This window comes from Chenopodium quinoa, unplaced genomic scaffold, assembly GCF_001683475.1.
Source record: "Chenopodium quinoa cultivar QQ74 unplaced genomic scaffold, ASM168347v1, whole genome shotgun sequence".
NCBI lineage: Eukaryota > Viridiplantae > Streptophyta > Magnoliopsida > Caryophyllales > Amaranthaceae > Chenopodium > Chenopodium quinoa.
Window position 1 is genome coordinate 3139727 of NW_018743032.1, and position 17456 is coordinate 3157182.

Here is a 17456-nt window from a genome sequence, read left to right on the forward strand (position 1 = left end):
GAATCATTCATGGATGTATTCAAGGATTACTGTATATAGGAAGGCTTTGGTTTCTTTGTAGGAAAGAGTGACCCACAGAGGTATATTGCAAGATGTGCTATTGATTCATGCAACTGGAGAATTCATGCTTCTACAACGACTAACAAAGTCAACTGGGCAATCAAGACACTAACAGGGGAGCATAACACTTGTGGCAGGCTGGAGATTAACCCAATTGTGAGTTTTGATTGGCTATGCAGACATCTGCAATCAGATATTCAATCAAACCCTGACATTTCAATTGTGTCTTTGAAGAGAATCTATATGGAAAGGTTCAGAGTTCAAGTTGAAAAAAGGCTATTTTATAAGGTGAAAGCTACGACCAAGGAGATGATATATGGTTGTTTTGGAGAGGCATACTCCCTTCTTCCTAGATATGTTGAGATGGTCAAACAAACCAACCCAGGGATTTATGCTCTAGTTACATGGACACAAGCCTCTGCAAATGTGCAACCTAGATTCAAGGCTTGTTTTTTTTCTTTTTCTGCCCAAGTTAGAGGGTTTTTGTCATGCTGCAGACCTTTTATTGGCATTGATGGGGCCCATCTCAGTGGATATTATAAGGGAATTTTGTTAACAGTAGTTGGGATTGATGGGAACAATGAGATATTTGTGATTGCTTATGGCATAGTTGATACAAACAGTTATGACAGTTGGGGTTATTTTATGAGGAATTTGAAATGTCTATTTCAGAAGGAGGGCTGTAACAGAGATGATTGGACCTTTATTTCTGACAATATGATGGTGAACTAGAAATCACTACAACTAAGATTACGTTTTTACAATGACATGCACATTTCAGCTAATAAAGTTGATTGAATGTACATGCAGGGGGTTGATGCAGCAGTTCATGACATTCCCTAGAGCAAGTAGAAGAATATGCTGTCAGCACTTGTACAGTAACTGTAAGACAAATGGATTTGGTGGAACAACTTTTCACAAGCTCTTCTGGATTGCAGCTGATGCATACAATCCATATGTCATTAATAAAGTTATGGGGAAGATTCATGCCCACAATCCAAAAGCTGTTGAGTACTTGAACAATACCACAGAGGTTTGGTCAAGGCATCAGTTTGATACATCACTTTGTTGTGATCATAACACAACCAATTTTGTTGAATCATTCAATTCCTGCACCAAGCCATACAAAGATCTACCTGTTCTAAAACTTCTTGAAGGTAATTAAATGGTTTGTTGTCTACCAGCATCAGTTTGACAATGCTTTTGTTGTGTTACTTACCTTTAAATGGTTTCCACTTTTTAGGTATAAGGCAATGGTGCATGAATAGGATGGCTCCAAGGTTTGATAAAGCACCATCCATGGGTGATAGGGACCTCACTGAGTATGCAACCAAGATCTTGCAACAGAGATCTGATGAGTCCAGGTTCTGCTATGCAACTCCATGTGGTGGTGATGAGTTTGAGGTGAAGGACCAACATGTGCATTTTCCTATCAAGCTAGGGACTGGAACTTGTGGTTGTGGGAAGTGGCAACATTCAGGGATCCCATGCAAACATGTGCTAAGGGTGATTTACCACAAGAGGCTTCAACCTGAAGATTTTATATCTCCTTATTTCAAAGGGAGGGCATACAAAAGCACTTATGCTGAGCATATGCACCCAATTCCTGACCCAAGTCAATGGCCTTCATTCAACCTCCCTGACCTACTTCCACCACCAGTAAAAAGATCTGTAGGTAGATCAAAGAAGCAGAGAAGAAGAGGGCCAAATAAATCAAGGAAAGGGAAAAGGCATAGCACAATTAAGTGCAGCTTATGCAATGAGTTGGGCCACAACATGTTGACATGTGCAGCAAAGAAAAAGAATGCAGTAACTTAAGCAAGCTCTTCAAACAACAAGAAGAAAGCAAGGAAAGCTGCATGAACACCAAACCCCTCTTCTTTTGAGTTCCCAACAAAATTGTTTATGGAATCTAGTTTTTGAACATTAATAGTCAACTGTGTGCTGTATTATTGTGGTTTTTTTTTGACATGCTCTCTGTAATTTTTTGGGGATGTGATGTGAACAGGAAACCAAATTATTGGTGCACATGATTGAAACAGGAAGAATTAAGCTTAAATGAATGTTCAATTTACCACTTTATTCAATTTCATTACAATTACAATATAGTTCACTTCATCATTACAATAACAACTATTACACACATCACTACACCTAATTTCATAACAGAATTGAGAAATTTTTGCTACTGCTTCACTTTCTTCTTCAATTGCTTCAATTCAGCATGCAGATTGCTATGTCCCGACCCATCCTTATCATAACAGCTTCCTCTAATTTGACCTTCTTCCGGCTTGAAAACTTTGCACCATTTGAAGCTATTACATGAATCACACTTGTAATAAAGCCTTTGTGGATTAGATGTTGACTCCGAGCTTCTAATTACATATTTTCTACCACAATTGCCAAATTTGTTTGGAACTCTTACATATGCATGCTCATGTATTGAGGAGGACGTGTTTGATATCAAACTCATGATTATGCAAATAGAGAGCTACTATTTGTGTTCTAAGTGTCACATTTATACAAGAAATTGGGTGTAACGACTAGTTTACCCCAAAAAAAATTCAAAAAAAAGGAGAAACTAACTAGCCGTTAGAACTAATTAGTTATGAGGTATATTGTGTAATAATTTACATAAGTAATGGCATTTCATGAAAATTTTAAATTAGTCAGTGGCATTTGGTGAATTAAGATTCCCAGTAACAGAGAACTAACGACCAGACCTCATTAATGGCATGACATGACATTATACTGTTTGTCAGTGACATTTGGTGAATTCTGAAAAACACGATGACATTTGGTGAATTTTTTAAGTACTCAGTCGCATTTCATGAAATTGCCGTAAAAAATAATTCTCTAATCCAACAAGTATAAACAACAAAATCCATTACACCTTCCTTATACTCCCACTCGTATACTACCCAATTTATAGAGGATATACCAATCAAGCCATTTCTAGTCATCAATCTAGGCATAATCACATTGTTTTCATCAAATTAATGAATAAAAGGGAAAGATTTAATGTAATAATCATGACGAAACAACACTAGGAGCTCCCAAAAGGATACTCACCAATGGTGAAGGAATATTGTATATCAACTAAGGTAATTATATTGTGGTGCTAGTTAATCAATTAGATGAGCTAAGAAACTCATAACACTAATCATGAACGCGACAACTTTATATGGTATTTAGAAATAAATTTATTAGGAAAAAGACAATACAATATAATAGTATTTAGGATTACTTCCTCATAGATGCATGAAGTGAGCTAAAGTTCAATATCTCCCTTGATACTGGTGAGAAAATGAGCTCACACTTTATAATTAACTTTGGAAATCAATAAAATTAAACCAACTATTGTGTTTAGTTAAGATCTAAAATGGAGAATTGAATCTCCTTCAAAGTGGGTAAAAAAAAAAAATACTTCCAAAGCGACGAGACTAGTATTTAGAAAATTATTTTCCTAGGAATCTATACTGAAATCCCAAAGAATTTATATGTGGGGAGTTAATCAAATCCTCCAAAGAAAGATACAACCCTCGCATTTCATATTGTGATTTGCTAATGTGATAGGAGTGTTTTGTTATGGTCATTTTCAAGTTCATTCTAAATAATTCTGTTGGAGAATTTTAGCTCTAATATATGCAAATTGCAATGCAATATGGTCATATTGAGGGCGTCTCACCTTTTCCATTGCTTCCTTTTCTTTAACACTTCAAGTCATCTCTTGAATTGATTTGGGTAAAGCTAGAAAGGAAAAACCGTCAAGAATGATGATAGATTGACATTGAGATACATTGAGATTTGAAAATGGCGATGGTGATGGTGGAGTTGATGATAAACCTTTCAATCTCTTCACCTTTGCTAATTAAACCTCCTCCCCACCCCAAAGTCCTTTGTAGATTTACAAATGATAAGCTAAGAAATTTCCTTTGAAGAACACAAAAGCAAGATATAACCAACAAATGAGGCAATGGACTAGAAGGCAACTAATAATATGCTCTAAAACAACTTGGAAAACTACCTTAGAAGATATATTGTGCAACATATTAATACTGAATCGCAATACTTATCAGTCATGTTGAACTCGTAGTGAAATTAATTAAGTATTGATTAATCAAAACATGAGCATATTGATCCATTTGTTAACTCTACGTCCAGTACCAACCGTTGGTAACATGATTGATTGTGTTAATCAATCAAAACTTTTGTTTGAAATATCTATGGGTGATCGACTATTCAATGATCATTCATGATATTTACTTAAATGGAGTAGGGTCAAACTATGAAATATTATGTTTCTAGGCTATTCTTACTACCTTACCCAGTTTAAGCTGATCAATCTCAATATTCGAATTCAAAAAAGCTTTTAAGATTTCAAGTCACATGTAACCAATTCTCGAAAGACTCATGTTTAGGTTAATCCTTAGGCTTGATTTGGATTCAATTCATATCAAAATTATGATACATTACTTTCGTATTGAAATACATCCATGAATTCATAGAAAGAAAAAAAGAATTTAGATTTGGAAATTATTTATTTATTTTTTTTTTTTTTTTTACAGGTAATGATTTCTCTTTCCAAGTACCAAGTGGCCCACAATATGGGCATGAAAGGCAAAACTTTGTTGCTATAAAACGACCTCAAAATCCCTCTCTCTCTTCTTGAGCTTTCACTTCTTCACTTCCCCCTTTGACCATCTCCCTCACCTTCTTCCTTCTCTCTCCCACTCTTTCATTCGGGTTTCCCAGCCCAAACCCACCAACCCAACCCGACCCTACCCGAATATCATAGTATCAAACAAATCACCCCATTTTCCCACATTGTGGGTAAATCGAGGTCACACACAAATTGAGAGACTAAATTTGACCAAACCAATTACCCTTTTTCATACTACTACTACCAAAACCAAAGTAGTGAGTTTATAAAACAATCTTTTCTTACACAAAAAAAATAAAAATAAATGTGTTTAAAAGAAAGATTCCTCTTCATTTAGTTCTACTTATACTTGTCCTTCATTCCAGATCTCATTAATGGCGCTTAACTAAGCGCAACGGTCACATAACATTAATCAGCTCGTATATTTCTTATTGATCAAACCCTTGAGAAACCAGATAAATCGATAAGTGAAGTATTGTCATCAATGACGCAGTCTACGGCCGATGGAAAAGCCGTGGCCGAGGCCGAGAAGAAGAAGGATCAAACACTACCATTCTATCAGCTGTTTACATTTGCTGATAAGTATGATTATCTTTTAATGAGTATTGGGAGTTTAGGTGCTGTTATTCATGGCTCTTCTATGCCTGTTTTTTTCTTACTCTTTGGTGAGATGGTTAATGGGTTTGGTAAAAATCAGCTTAATCTTCAAACTATGACTCATGAAGTGTCCAAGGTAAATTATCTTTCGTTTTTACATACACTCGGGTGTACCTCGAATTGGTTCTAACTTAATTAGCTGAGTGGTTTTTATTTTTTCATTTTTGAAATGAGCAAATAGATAGCCTTAATCGTGGAGTTTATAATGAGTGGTCTATCTTTATTAGATCTCAGATCTTTTTTTTGATATTCTAGTTTTAAATCTTACTTTGATTTATTTGTATTTGTGCAGTATGCTTTGTATTTCGTCTACCTTGGCCTCATTGTATGTGCCTCGTCCTACGCAGGTGAGTTTGTTTTATAATTGTACTGTTCATTGCAAATTGCATTACAATTGATAAGTTGCCTTAAAATCCTATTAACTTCATTATTTTCTTAAAATTAAGCTACTATTTTAGTAGCATGTATCATACTATTATGTTATAGTAAAGCTAGTTTAATCCTTCTCTTGTCTGAAATTAGTTGTCATATTATCGTAATCTTTTACTAAGACTTGTTAAATGATTTCATACTTCTTATGATTTTTATTAATAAGAACCTTGTATGATAGTTAAGTCTCTTCTATCTTCTTATCACCTTTCATTCCAAATGGGTGTGAAACTGTGAATAGAAATCATATTAGACTTCACTACTATTTTATAAATGTGATGTTTTCGGACATATTAAAACAGTATATGTGACAATTATTTTTGGACGCGAAAGTGAAGTGATGGAAGAGTGTAACTTGAATCAAAAAATTGAAATGAAAAAGGGTTAAATTTTGGTACTATGACTTGACGAAATTCTTACTGTTGGGTATTCTTTAGTGATGCTAACTAAGCTTCATATCACAACCATTTGTTAGGTGTGAGCTCTGCACGTGGTTCGTGGACCGTCCTTTTGTCGTTTTTATCTTTTATCTGTCAATTTTTATTCATTTTCTTGATATTTTAATTTAATTATTTTTTTTATTAAAATTATTATCCCCACAAGTCACAACATCCCCATCACTAATATTCATGTTTGTTATTCTTTCAATAATTAATTTTATGATTTATCTATTATTGTGGGGTTACAAATTGGTTTTAGTAGATAAATAAAAGAATTTCTCAAATTTTGATTGTTTTTATTTGGATTTTAATAATTGTAGAAATTGCTTGTTGGATGTACTCTGGAGAAAGGCAAGCAGGAACATTGAGAAAGAAATATTTAGAGGCTGTTTTAAAGCAGGATGTGGGGTTTTTTGATACCGATGCTAGAACTGGTGATATTGTCTTCAGTGTTTCTACTGATACACTTCTCGTCCAAGATGCCATTAGCGAGAAGGTTCGTGTACATTTCTTATCGGAACTTAACCAAACTTGTTAGAACTTATCAGAACTTGTATGAACTTGTTAGAATTTATTGAAACTTATCTGAACTTGTTAGAACTTATCGAATATTAGTGTATATGAACCTATTAGAACTTATATTACGCGAAACATGGTTTTTATGAAGGCGAAAAGTACAAAGTGAAAATCTTTAATAAAGGGAAATAGTGAGGTCAACAATAGTGGAAACAACATTATTAATCTGAATAGTACAAGTTTGATATGATTCAACTATTCAATATCAATTGTAAAGCTAAGGCCCACCCTCTCATTCATGAGTGTTATGAAGCACGTTAGAAATCTTGCCTTATCAGGCGCCCTGATATATCAACTTTTACATGCTTCTTTTTATGCTTTGTTACTGTGAGTACTTCCCATTTTTATGATACTGATTCTTCATTTCAGTTATAACGTCTTTGTTGAAAATTCTATGTTCCTAAATTTGATTACAATGTTAAGTTATACAAGTTTATGCCAAGTTAGTTATGGGAAAATGTATATGTGATGGTAATGACAATCCAATATGCATATTTTCGGTATAGTGTGTCTATGTAACGTATCATCGTACCGGCCTTCCACATGCAAGGTTGTAGGATCGATTTTACGTGTCCTTGGTGTTGTATTTTACATAAGAAGACTCCGGGTGTAAGTACAAAGTTTGATGGGTGAATGATATATATATATATGCAGGTGGGAAATTTCATACATTATCTATCAACATTTTTGGCGGGATTGGTGGTTGGGTTTGTATCAGCATGGAAGTTAGCATTGCTGAGTGTTGCAGTTATTCCTGGAATTGCATTTGCAGGAGGTCTTTACGCATACACTCTCACTGGACTCACGTCTAAGAGTCGTCAGTCATATGCCAATGCTGGTATTATTGCTGAACAGGTCAGTCCCACACTTTTTCCTTTTGCAATTATTCAAGGGCATAAAATAGACAAAAAAGGAAAGGGGAGGGGCTGAATAAGGTGATTTGTTAGTGAGACTTTAGGTGCCATTATTTTGAATATGATATGTTGGTGTATTTTTGGAATGAACCCGGCATGCGTTTCGCGTTTTGTAGCTAGCTGGCTTTGTTTTTGAATCTTAATGACGACTCTTTTCCAACCCAAACACTTTTGTGAACTGTTGATGAAGCTGGACTGTAATTATCTCTTTGTTAAGCTGCTTGTCTTTATTGCACTGTGTCCAATTATAATAGAAATGATATGTAGAATTATTAAATAAACATAATAATCATGAGCTTATGATTTACGAGAAAGTTGGATTTGGGCTTGAATTTACTTTTCAATTCGTTTTTATAGAGCTTATATATTTGTTGATTATTCCGAAAATTTTTCATCTAGGCCATTGCGCAAGTTCGAACTGTGTATTCATATGTTGGGGAGACTAAGGCACTTGATTCATATTCCGATGCCATTCAAAATACTCTTAAACTTGGGTACAAGGCTGGGATGGCAAAGGGTTTGGGTCTTGGATGTACTTATGGTATTGCTTGCATGTCATGGGCCCTTGTTTTCTGGTATGCTGGTGTTTTCATCAGGAATGGGCAGACTGATGGAGGAAAAGCTTTCACTGCCATTTTCTCTGCCATTGTTGGTGGCATGTAAGATCAAAAGACATTTCACTCTCTACATCACTTTATTTTAAAGGAGGGAATGCAATAGAACAGGTTTTGACTTTTGTAACTTCATTATTACAGGAGCTTAGGTCAGTCATTCTCAAACCTTGGGGCCTTTAGCAAAGGAAAAGCAGCAGGATACAAGTTGATGGAGATAATCAAACAAAAGCCGACAATTGTCCAAGATCAGGCCGATGGGAAGTGTTTGGAAGAAGTTAGTGGAAATATAGAGTTCAAAAATGTATCATTCAGCTATCCTTCTCGTCCTGATGTGATGATATTTCGAGATTTTTCAATTTTCTTTCCTGCGGGAAAGACTGTTGCAGTGGTTGGTGGCAGTGGTTCAGGGAAGAGTACAGTTGTTTCCTTGATTGAGAGGTTCTATGACCCTAATGACGGTAAGCTAGACAATTGGCCTCACTATGCATACTGGAAAAAAAAGACAAATGAATGTTTTTGCTTAATAAAGATGCTTGCATAATAACAGGTCAGGTTTTGCTGGACAACAATGACATTAGGACATTGCAGTTAACATGGTTGCGTGGTCAAATTGGTCTGGTCAACCAAGAGCCGGCGCTCTTTGCCACCACCATTCTTGAGAATATTCTCTATGGAAAACCTGATGCTACAATGGCTGAGGTTGAAGCTGCTACCAATTCTGCCAATGCTCATAGCTTCATCACCTTGCTTCCAAATGGATACAACACCCATGTAAGATTCTATTTTTTTGTTGCATATTGGGGTGTTATCATTGTATTCCTGTTCTGCATCTAATTGATACTTTAGTAGAACCCTATGTTTATTCATCACTTTTTTTATGTGAATGCAGGTGGGTGAAAGGGGTGTTCAGCTTTCAGGTGGTCAGAAACAGAGAATAGCAATTGCTAGAGCAATGTTGAAGAACCCGAAAATTCTCCTCCTAGACGAAGCCACAAGTGCACTTGATGCTAGCTCTGAGAGCATAGTCCAAGAAGCACTTGACAGATTGATGGTGGGAAGAACAACAGTAGTTGTGGCCCATCGGCTTTCTACCATCAGAAACGTTGACACAATTGCTGTAATTCAGCAAGGACAAGTTGTCGAGACAGGAACTCATGAGGAACTGATAGCTAAAGCAGGTGCCTATGCATCATTGATCCGGTTCCAAGAAATGGTTGGAAATAAGGACTTCTCAAACCCCTCAACACGCCGTACTCGCTCATCAAGATTGAGCTGTTCTCTTTCCACAAAATCCCTGAGCCTTCGTTCAGGAAGCTTGAGAAACTTAAGCTACTCATACAGTACAGGTCTTGATGGCCGGATTGAGATGGTTTCTAATGCCGAGTCAGAGAGGAAGAATCCTGCACCTCGAGGGTATTTCTTTAGGCTTCTTAAACTTAATGCCCCTGAATGGCCTTACTCAATCATGGGTGCCGTAGGATCAATATTGTCTGGTTTTATTGGTCCAACTTTTGCTATTGTGATGAGTAATATGATCGAGGTTTTCTACTACTCGAATTATGCTTCTATGGAGAAGAAGACTAAGGAATATGTCTTCATCTACATTGGGGCAGGACTTTATGCTGTCGTTGCATACTTAATCCAACATTACTTCTTTAGCATCATGGGTGAAAATCTCACAACAAGAGTTCGTAGGATGATGCTTGCAGGTAGTTTATTAGTCTTTCTTTCTCTTATCTTTTACTCAGCTAAATTTAATCACTTTAGCATATGAAATGGATTGTGTTTTGCTTTGATTATGTGCAGCAATCATGAGGAATGAAGTCGGATGGTTCGACGAGGAAGAGCATAACTCTAGCCTCCTAGCAGCTCGCTTGGCAACTGATGCAGCTGATGTAAAATCCGCTATTGCTGAGAGGATTTCGGTTATACTGCAAAATATGACCTCACTTCTCACATCGTTCATCGTTGCTTTTATTGTGGAATGGAGAGTTTCACTTCTCATATTGGGAACATTCCCACTTCTGGTCCTTGCTAACTTTGCTCAGGTAAAAACACTCTTCACCTTGATTAATATGCAAAAGTTATCCCTCTTTTTACAATAATTCAAGTTTGTTTTAGATGCTGTGTAATTCTCATCATAATACTTCATGTTAGGACTAGTACTTGTCAAAAAAGTATTTCAAAAATAAACCACTAATAGTTAAAAGCTCACTAGTACAAATTTACCATTTTGCCCTTACTAAATGAATGCCTAGTTGTCCAAGGCCATTTTAACAAGAGAAACACGGTACATATTCACCGATTTGTGCTTATTACCATGCTTGCTAGTTACTACTTATCTAAGGAAATTAGAGTCATTTTAGGTAAATATTAGTTGTCTAACTGTTACGCAAATTAGTGGTACTCGTTTTATCTCTATGATAATGATAGGACTAAGGCATAGTACTTTGTAATTTGTATACAACTGTAAAATTTACAAAAGACGTAGGTAATGGGGTATGGAAAAAATGTCAAAGACCAAAGTATTAAATTTGTAAGTTGAGAGTGTCAGCCACCCCTGCAATTCTGGGGTTTCTGGGTTGTCATTTATTGGAATCTTATGTTTTCATTACTTGCAAAATAGTAAACGACAAAGACTCCCTCTTTCTACGCATCTGCCTTGCACGTGCTTTCATCCCCTTACATTTCTCTCAACCTTTGGAAATCCACACTAACCCTCTTTTAATAATGCATCTTGGACCGCAGTCTTCATATAATTTACTTCTATAATGCTAAACTTTGATCACTTTTTGAACCCACCAAAGCTTATATTATAATATTGACGTCACATACTTGTATAGTATAATGTATAATCCACAAGTACTTGGATCAGCTAATTTTGGTTATTCTAGCAACATTAATGATTTTGAGTTCAGCCTCGTCTTCACACTTAGTTGTAGTTTGAATTCGGATTGGTGTGTACTCTCTTGTCTCTTAATGTTGCCTTATGGAGTATTATTTTCCTTAAGAGTTTATTCATACTAAACAAAATGATTCTGGACATGGATAGCCATGTAACCATGTTCGACACGGATATGTGCCAAGTGTCAGACTATTTTGTTGAACTTTTCCGTAATTTTGGTCTAAATGGAAATGTAAAAGTGTCCTGTTTATGTCCAAATGGTGAAGATCCTAGTATTTGAGGTAAAATGACGAGCTGGAGTGACATAAGTTCCATACAGTTCAGTTATCTATCTCTAGGGTGTAGTCTCTCCCTTTAGTTTCCTTTACTGTACTTTCCGCCAAAAGATCTCACTTAGCGAATATGTTCTTGTAAAAATGTTAAATTTTTCTCTCCCCTAAATTTTTACTGAGTACTACAGTATACAATGCCTTTTAAAAACCTGCCAATTTCTTGGTATGAGATATGACACAGAAAGAGAGTGAAAACAATGTGATAGTTTCAAGAGATTCTTAGTCAGACCCGTGATCACATGCTCTATAATGTGAATTTCATGCTGACAATCATTCATCTTATGATTTTTCTTTTTTCTCTTTTGTTTTCTTCATCAGTAGCACATGATCCAAATACCCGATTCACCCTATCAATTTTAAGTCTTGTACACTATTTGCTCGGATCGAGTTTAGGTCGGTTGGGTTGGGTCATTATGGATATCGGTCCTGCTAAATTATTATGCCTACACAGATGAAATTCTAAATTGGGTCACTTTAAGATAGATTAGATAGTTTTATGTCGGATTAGTTTTTGACATCTCTTGTCTAATGTTACCCAACGAACCTGAACCGTACTAACCCTTATCAAGTTATCAACATTGCTTCAATAATGTGGCCTATGTTTTTACCTTTTTCCCTAGTAATATCAACCAAATGGTAAAAAAATATTCATATACTGTTTTTCACCACTTTTAACTGTTTAGGGTATTTCAGGTAAAAATTCTCTCTTGGAGTCCTACTTTTTTCCTTGTCCTAGAGTTCTGCAGAAACTAACGTTTTGTGTATCAGACCTAGATTGATCGCAATCTTTCCATATTTTATAGTTTTATTTTATTATATTGTGAAAATTGAAACTTCCAACATTTAGTCAAATTTATCAGTCCACGTGTCAGTCATTCAGGCCTTCTGTAGTTGTGGTCCTCTTGCTTCTTTTAATCAAGTTAGTTTCTGTATCTGACCCACCATGTTTGCAGAATTCAGTAACATGCAAAGCAACATTATTATATGATTTTAATAAGAGTGAGGAAATATTATAAACAGCCGTTAAAAATTTTGAACTCCTTTGTTTAAGTTATAATTGTACCTTGATTCTATTTCTTTTATTGCATAGACCCACTAATTCTTAATTGTAGCCTTGTAGAGTTGTAGAGGGATCAATGATCATTTCTCACCTTGATCCAGTACCGACCCAAAACAACCCGACTTAAGCTCAAGTGACCCGATCCATAGCATGACTCAATGCGAAATGACCCATTAGATTTGACTCAAACTTGACTGATAATCCGAATTGACACCACATTCCTAAATCCTAACTTGGTACATGTAGGGGATTTTTAGGGTTGTCTTTTATTTTGAAGTAGAAAAAGTTATCCAGGATTGAACTAGTGTCCAATCCCGGACCTGTATAAATTTTTAGAAAGGGGGTTGGGGGTGGTATTATGCAATAGGATGCTTTGTTATATTGCTATAAGAAAGTAACAATGTGGTATACTTTTCAATATTTTTACGTTAAGAATGATTATGATCATAATGTAATTCTAAGTACGAGTGTTAAAATTAAGACGGAGATAGTACACTAGTATGGACTATTAAGTGATTCAAGACCACTTGGTTATAGTGAATTAGTGATCATTATAGAAAGTAATCTGGTGACTGTTATTGTCAATTTTGCTTCCATGTGATTAGTTTTCATAAGATACTGCCTTTTCCCGACATTTAGCGTTATAATCGTAAACTGTTAATTGACATTACATGACTAAGTAGGGCTTTGATCTTTTTGAAGGAAAGTGACTGAAATTATGTTAGCACTAGCAGCTAGTCTTTGTATTTTTCCTTTGATTACTTGCTAATTTGGTGCATTGTTAAAAGCAATTTATGTCAAAAGAAGCTTGGTGGCAAAATTAATTCTATGCAATGGACTTGTACTCTTCTGGTTCGAATATTATCAGACTGTTCAATGGTTTCTCCTAGCGCCTTTTAATGTGGAAAAAGTTATTTGCTTTGATTTAGGCTGTGTTATTTAAGTGTAGCTAATGTAAGCATTACATTGTGGAGATTTCTAATGTGCTTTGCAATTGTGCTATCTGCAGCAACTATCACTGAAAGGATTCGCTGGAGACACAGCCAAAGCACATGCAAAAACGAGCATGATTGCAGGTGAAGGGGTGAGCCACATTAGAACAGTAGCTGCATTCAATGCTCAGGAGAAGGTCCTATCCCTTTTCTGCCATGAGCTTCGAGTGCCACAAAAACGTAGCTTCCGTCGTAGTCAAACTTCTGGCGGTCTGTTTGGTATTTCTCAGCTAGCTTTGTATGGTTCAGAAGCCCTCATTCTCTGGTATGGTGCTCATCTCGTAAGCAAAGGTTTTTCGACTTTCTCCAAAGTTATCAAGGTCTTTGTAGTCCTAGTCATCACAGCCAACTCGGTTGCTGAAACTGTGAGCCTTGCTCCTGAGATCATAAGGGGTGGAGAGGCTGTGGGGTCCGTTTTCTCAATCTTAGACCGATGCACAAGGATTGACCCAGACGATTCAGAAGCAGAACCTGTTGAGTCCATACGTGGAGAGATTGAATTCCGTCATGTTCATTTTGCATACCCTACTCGCCCTGATGTCCTTGTGTTTAAGGATTTCAACCTTAGAATTCGAGCTGGCCAAAGCCAAGCCCTAGTTGGAGCAAGTGGGTCTGGGAAGAGCTCAGTCATTGCATTGATTGAGCGGTTCTATGACCCATGTGGAGGAAAAGTTATGATTGATGGCAAGGACATCCGAAGATTGAACCTCAAATCGCTTAGACTTAAGATTGGTTTAGTACAACAAGAACCAGCCCTTTTTGCTGCTAGCATCTTTGATAATATCGTGTATGGGAAAGAAGGAGCGACAGAAGCAGAGGTTATTGAAGCTGCTCGAGCAGCTAACGTGCATGGTTTTGTCAGTGCATTACCCGAGGGCTACAAAACAACTGTTGGAGAACGAGGAGTTCAGCTTTCTGGAGGTCAGAAGCAGAGGATTGCCATCGCCAGGGCAGTACTCAAGGACCCTGCCATCCTTCTTTTGGACGAGGCTACTAGTGCCCTAGACGCAGAGTCAGAGTGTGTGCTTCAAGAGGCTCTTGAGAGATTAATGAGAGGCCGAACCTCTGTGCTTGTTGCACATCGTTTGTCCACAATAAGAGGAGTTAGTAGTATAGGAGTGGTCCAAGATGGGCGCATTGTAGAACAAGGTAGCCACTCCGAGTTGATCAGTAGGCCCGAGGGGGCTTACTCTCGCCTTTCACAACTTCAACTCCATCACGTGTGAGCAAGCAAGCACGGTCCAATCATAGCCGTAGGGGTGATATTGTGTAGCATTCGAGTTGCTACGATTAGTAAAATTTGTGTTATCTGCGACGTTAACAACCCGTCGGTTTTAGCTAATTCTTTTTCAATGATGGTGGTGGGTGATGGTGATTGCTGTAGATATGGGCATAGTAAGGCTATTTCTAGGTTTTTCTTTCTATTTTCTTGTTTAATCCAAAATTTGATTTCTGTATGGAAAAGAAATCATTGTATTATGAATGGAGGGTTCTGAAAAAAAAAAGGACTGTTTGCATGTGAGCTGAGTTTGGTTAGAGTTTTCTTGTAGGCTTTTTCACTTACTGGAAAAAGATCTGCTGAAGACCTTTCCAGCATAACTTAAAAAGCTCCCTTTTTTCTATTTTTTATGTTTGGTAACATGAAATGCATATTTTGGAGCTATTTTGCTTCTCTTTCTCTGACCAATTTCATGTGTTTTGCTACTGTATGATATGCACTTTGGGTAGCTTTAACTCAGACATTACAGTCGATCTATAAACATTAAACACATTTCCTTAGACGATTATATCAATTTTTAAATTCACTACATGATTACATGCTATTGTTTAATTTTTTTATAGTAACCTTTAGGTCTAAAGTATATTATTATTTTCTAATATTGAAAATAAAAAGGCAGACATCAACAACTAGAAACTGTTTGGGTGCATAATAATAATCTAAAAAGCTTACTTTATATTGAAATAAATTATTGAGTTACAACATAAAAAGATTGATTTAGAATATGCTACTTTCATGATGATTAAAGATTGTGGTATATGCTTAAAAGAGAAAAACATGTTATATGTCCATTAAAAGATGACGCATGTCTAAAGATAGAGCTTTAACAATCTTTTTAATGAGGAAAGGAAGATGATTAATGTCTGGCCTGATATTATATTATCATATAACTAAGTAGGATACTATGAGATGCTTTTGTACTATAGTATTATGGGCATTTATTTATAAGATTTTATGTATGAAAATTATGCATAATGATCTTTATTTTGGTGGGTGGAGGGCCCAAATGAGTTGCAAAACATAGAACTTTTTAGAGCAATGATTTATTTTTAGTGATTTTAAGTATGGTGGAAAATTATTGGAGTGTGCCACTTGACACCTTTTAGATTCATGAATGTGTTTGAGTTTGTAACATGAAAAACAGCATGAATTTCTTTCTTATATAAGTAGTGTAATAATATTAGACCTAGCGAGGTCATTGGAATTGAGTTCAGTTGAGATTTGGTTTGATTTATGTTGTAGTTGATTCACATTCATCATGGTTATATTTATATACATTGGAATCACACGTTATGTGATATGGTTAACTGTATTTGACACGATAAAGTGGTTCGATTGAAATATGTGTGACTTGACATTAAAAAAATAACGAAAATCACATATTAGTAGGGAGTCTACTTATAATTTGTTAAGGGAAAATTTAAACATCTTGTTAGTCTCTACTAGGCAACCAATGTCATAGTTAATAGCCCTGATCTTCTCATAGACGACCACTACTTGATTCAACATGACTTATTTTGGGTCAATTCTCATAGATGGCCACTACTTGATTCAACAGGACTTATATATGAGCCAATTTGGCTACCTAAATAACCGACATAAATTCAAATTGACATCTTAAACTAACTATTATTCTATGCTTTGGTTAATTAGTTTATAAAATTCTAAATTAAAGGTGACATGTTTATTTAACCTTCAAATTATAAGGACCCGATGTTGTTTGTGTCCATAGCTATTTCACTTTGGTTAATTAGCAATCAAAAGCTTGTTTTTATCAACTTATCTAGAAACTTTAAATTTGTTCTTGTCAAATTTATACATGATATATTCAAACCAAAAAGGTTTAATCAAAATAGTATATCAAATTAAATCAAACCAAACCATAAAAAAAATGTTCATAGTAGCCCATATCTGAATAATTATTACAAGCGAAGAAATCAAGTTTTAATTTAGGACAAATAAAATAACCGTCATCACAAGCTACAATTTATATAATTTCTTATAGGCTGTCACCTGCCAAATGAATAGAATGGTGTAATGTAGAATCTAACCACAAGGTAAAATGTTGTAAATAGATTCTGACCATATTGTAATGAAGATGGGCAATGCTCTCACATGGTACAACACACAAAAATCATAGATGATCCAAGAGGATACCTTGTTCTCCCGTGAGTTGGTATGTACCAGATTTTTCAGGGCCGTCTACTATTGTTGACTACAAACAATGACAGCTTGATAGGTCTATTTTTAAGATAATAGACTTGGCACATATTAGAACAAAATGGAGGATAAAACAAGAAGAGCCGGATATTTCTTCTAGGCACGTAATAGTTTATTATCGCCCCTCTATGAAACAACAGGGTTAACACGATAAAACTATTGAGGTACAAAGAAGAGACCAATTGATTTAGGTTGCTTAACTAAACCAATCTACAAGAAGTTTGTGAGCAAGTGTTTGTAAAACCAAGAGAAAATACTCTAGAAAATTTTCTCTCATAGGAAGCAAAATAAAAGATGTTATATTCTTAATCATCT

General features: G+C 35.8%; 2 protein-coding genes across 2 annotated transcripts; both read left to right on the forward strand.

Moving 5' to 3' along the window:
* The first annotated feature begins 823 nt into the window (after positions 1-823).
* On the forward strand, positions 824-1878 carry LOC110730371. Its single transcript, XM_021910159.1, has 2 exons — positions 824-1217; positions 1304-1878. The coding sequence occupies exons 1-2, from the start codon at positions 824-826 to the stop codon at positions 1876-1878; spliced, it is 969 nt and encodes a 322-aa protein (XP_021765851.1).
* A 2808-nt stretch (positions 1879-4686) lies between these two features.
* LOC110730412 (ABC transporter B family member 19-like) lies at positions 4687-15305 on the forward strand. The gene is made up of 10 exons (XM_021910216.1): positions 4687-5456; positions 5673-5727; positions 6570-6745; positions 7480-7680; positions 8139-8398; positions 8495-8811; positions 8901-9124; positions 9243-10062; positions 10160-10401; positions 13660-15305. The coding sequence occupies exons 1-10, from the start codon at positions 5208-5210 to the stop codon at positions 14866-14868; spliced, it is 3753 nt and encodes a 1250-aa protein (XP_021765908.1). The 5' UTR covers positions 4687-5207; the 3' UTR covers positions 14869-15305.
* The last annotated feature ends 2151 nt before the right edge of the window (positions 15306-17456 follow it).

Excerpts from the sequence above, each read along its gene's own strand:
- LOC110730371 (XM_021910159.1), top strand. The coding sequence starts at position 824 with ATGACATGCACATTTCAGCTAATAAAGTTGATTGAATGTACATGCAGG. Across the intron at positions 1,218-1,303 it reads TGTTCTAAAACTTCTTGAAG|GTATAAGGCAATGGTGCATG; the intron begins GTAATTAAATGG and ends TCCACTTTTTAG.
- LOC110730412 (XM_021910216.1), top strand. The coding sequence starts at position 5,208 with ATGACGCAGTCTACGGCCGATGGAAAAGCCGTGGCCGAGGCCGAGAAG. Across the intron at positions 9,125-9,242 it reads CAAATGGATACAACACCCAT|GTGGGTGAAAGGGGTGTTCA; the intron begins GTAAGATTCTAT and ends ATGTGAATGCAG. Across the intron at positions 10,063-10,159 it reads TCGTAGGATGATGCTTGCAG|CAATCATGAGGAATGAAGTC; the intron begins GTAGTTTATTAG and ends GATTATGTGCAG.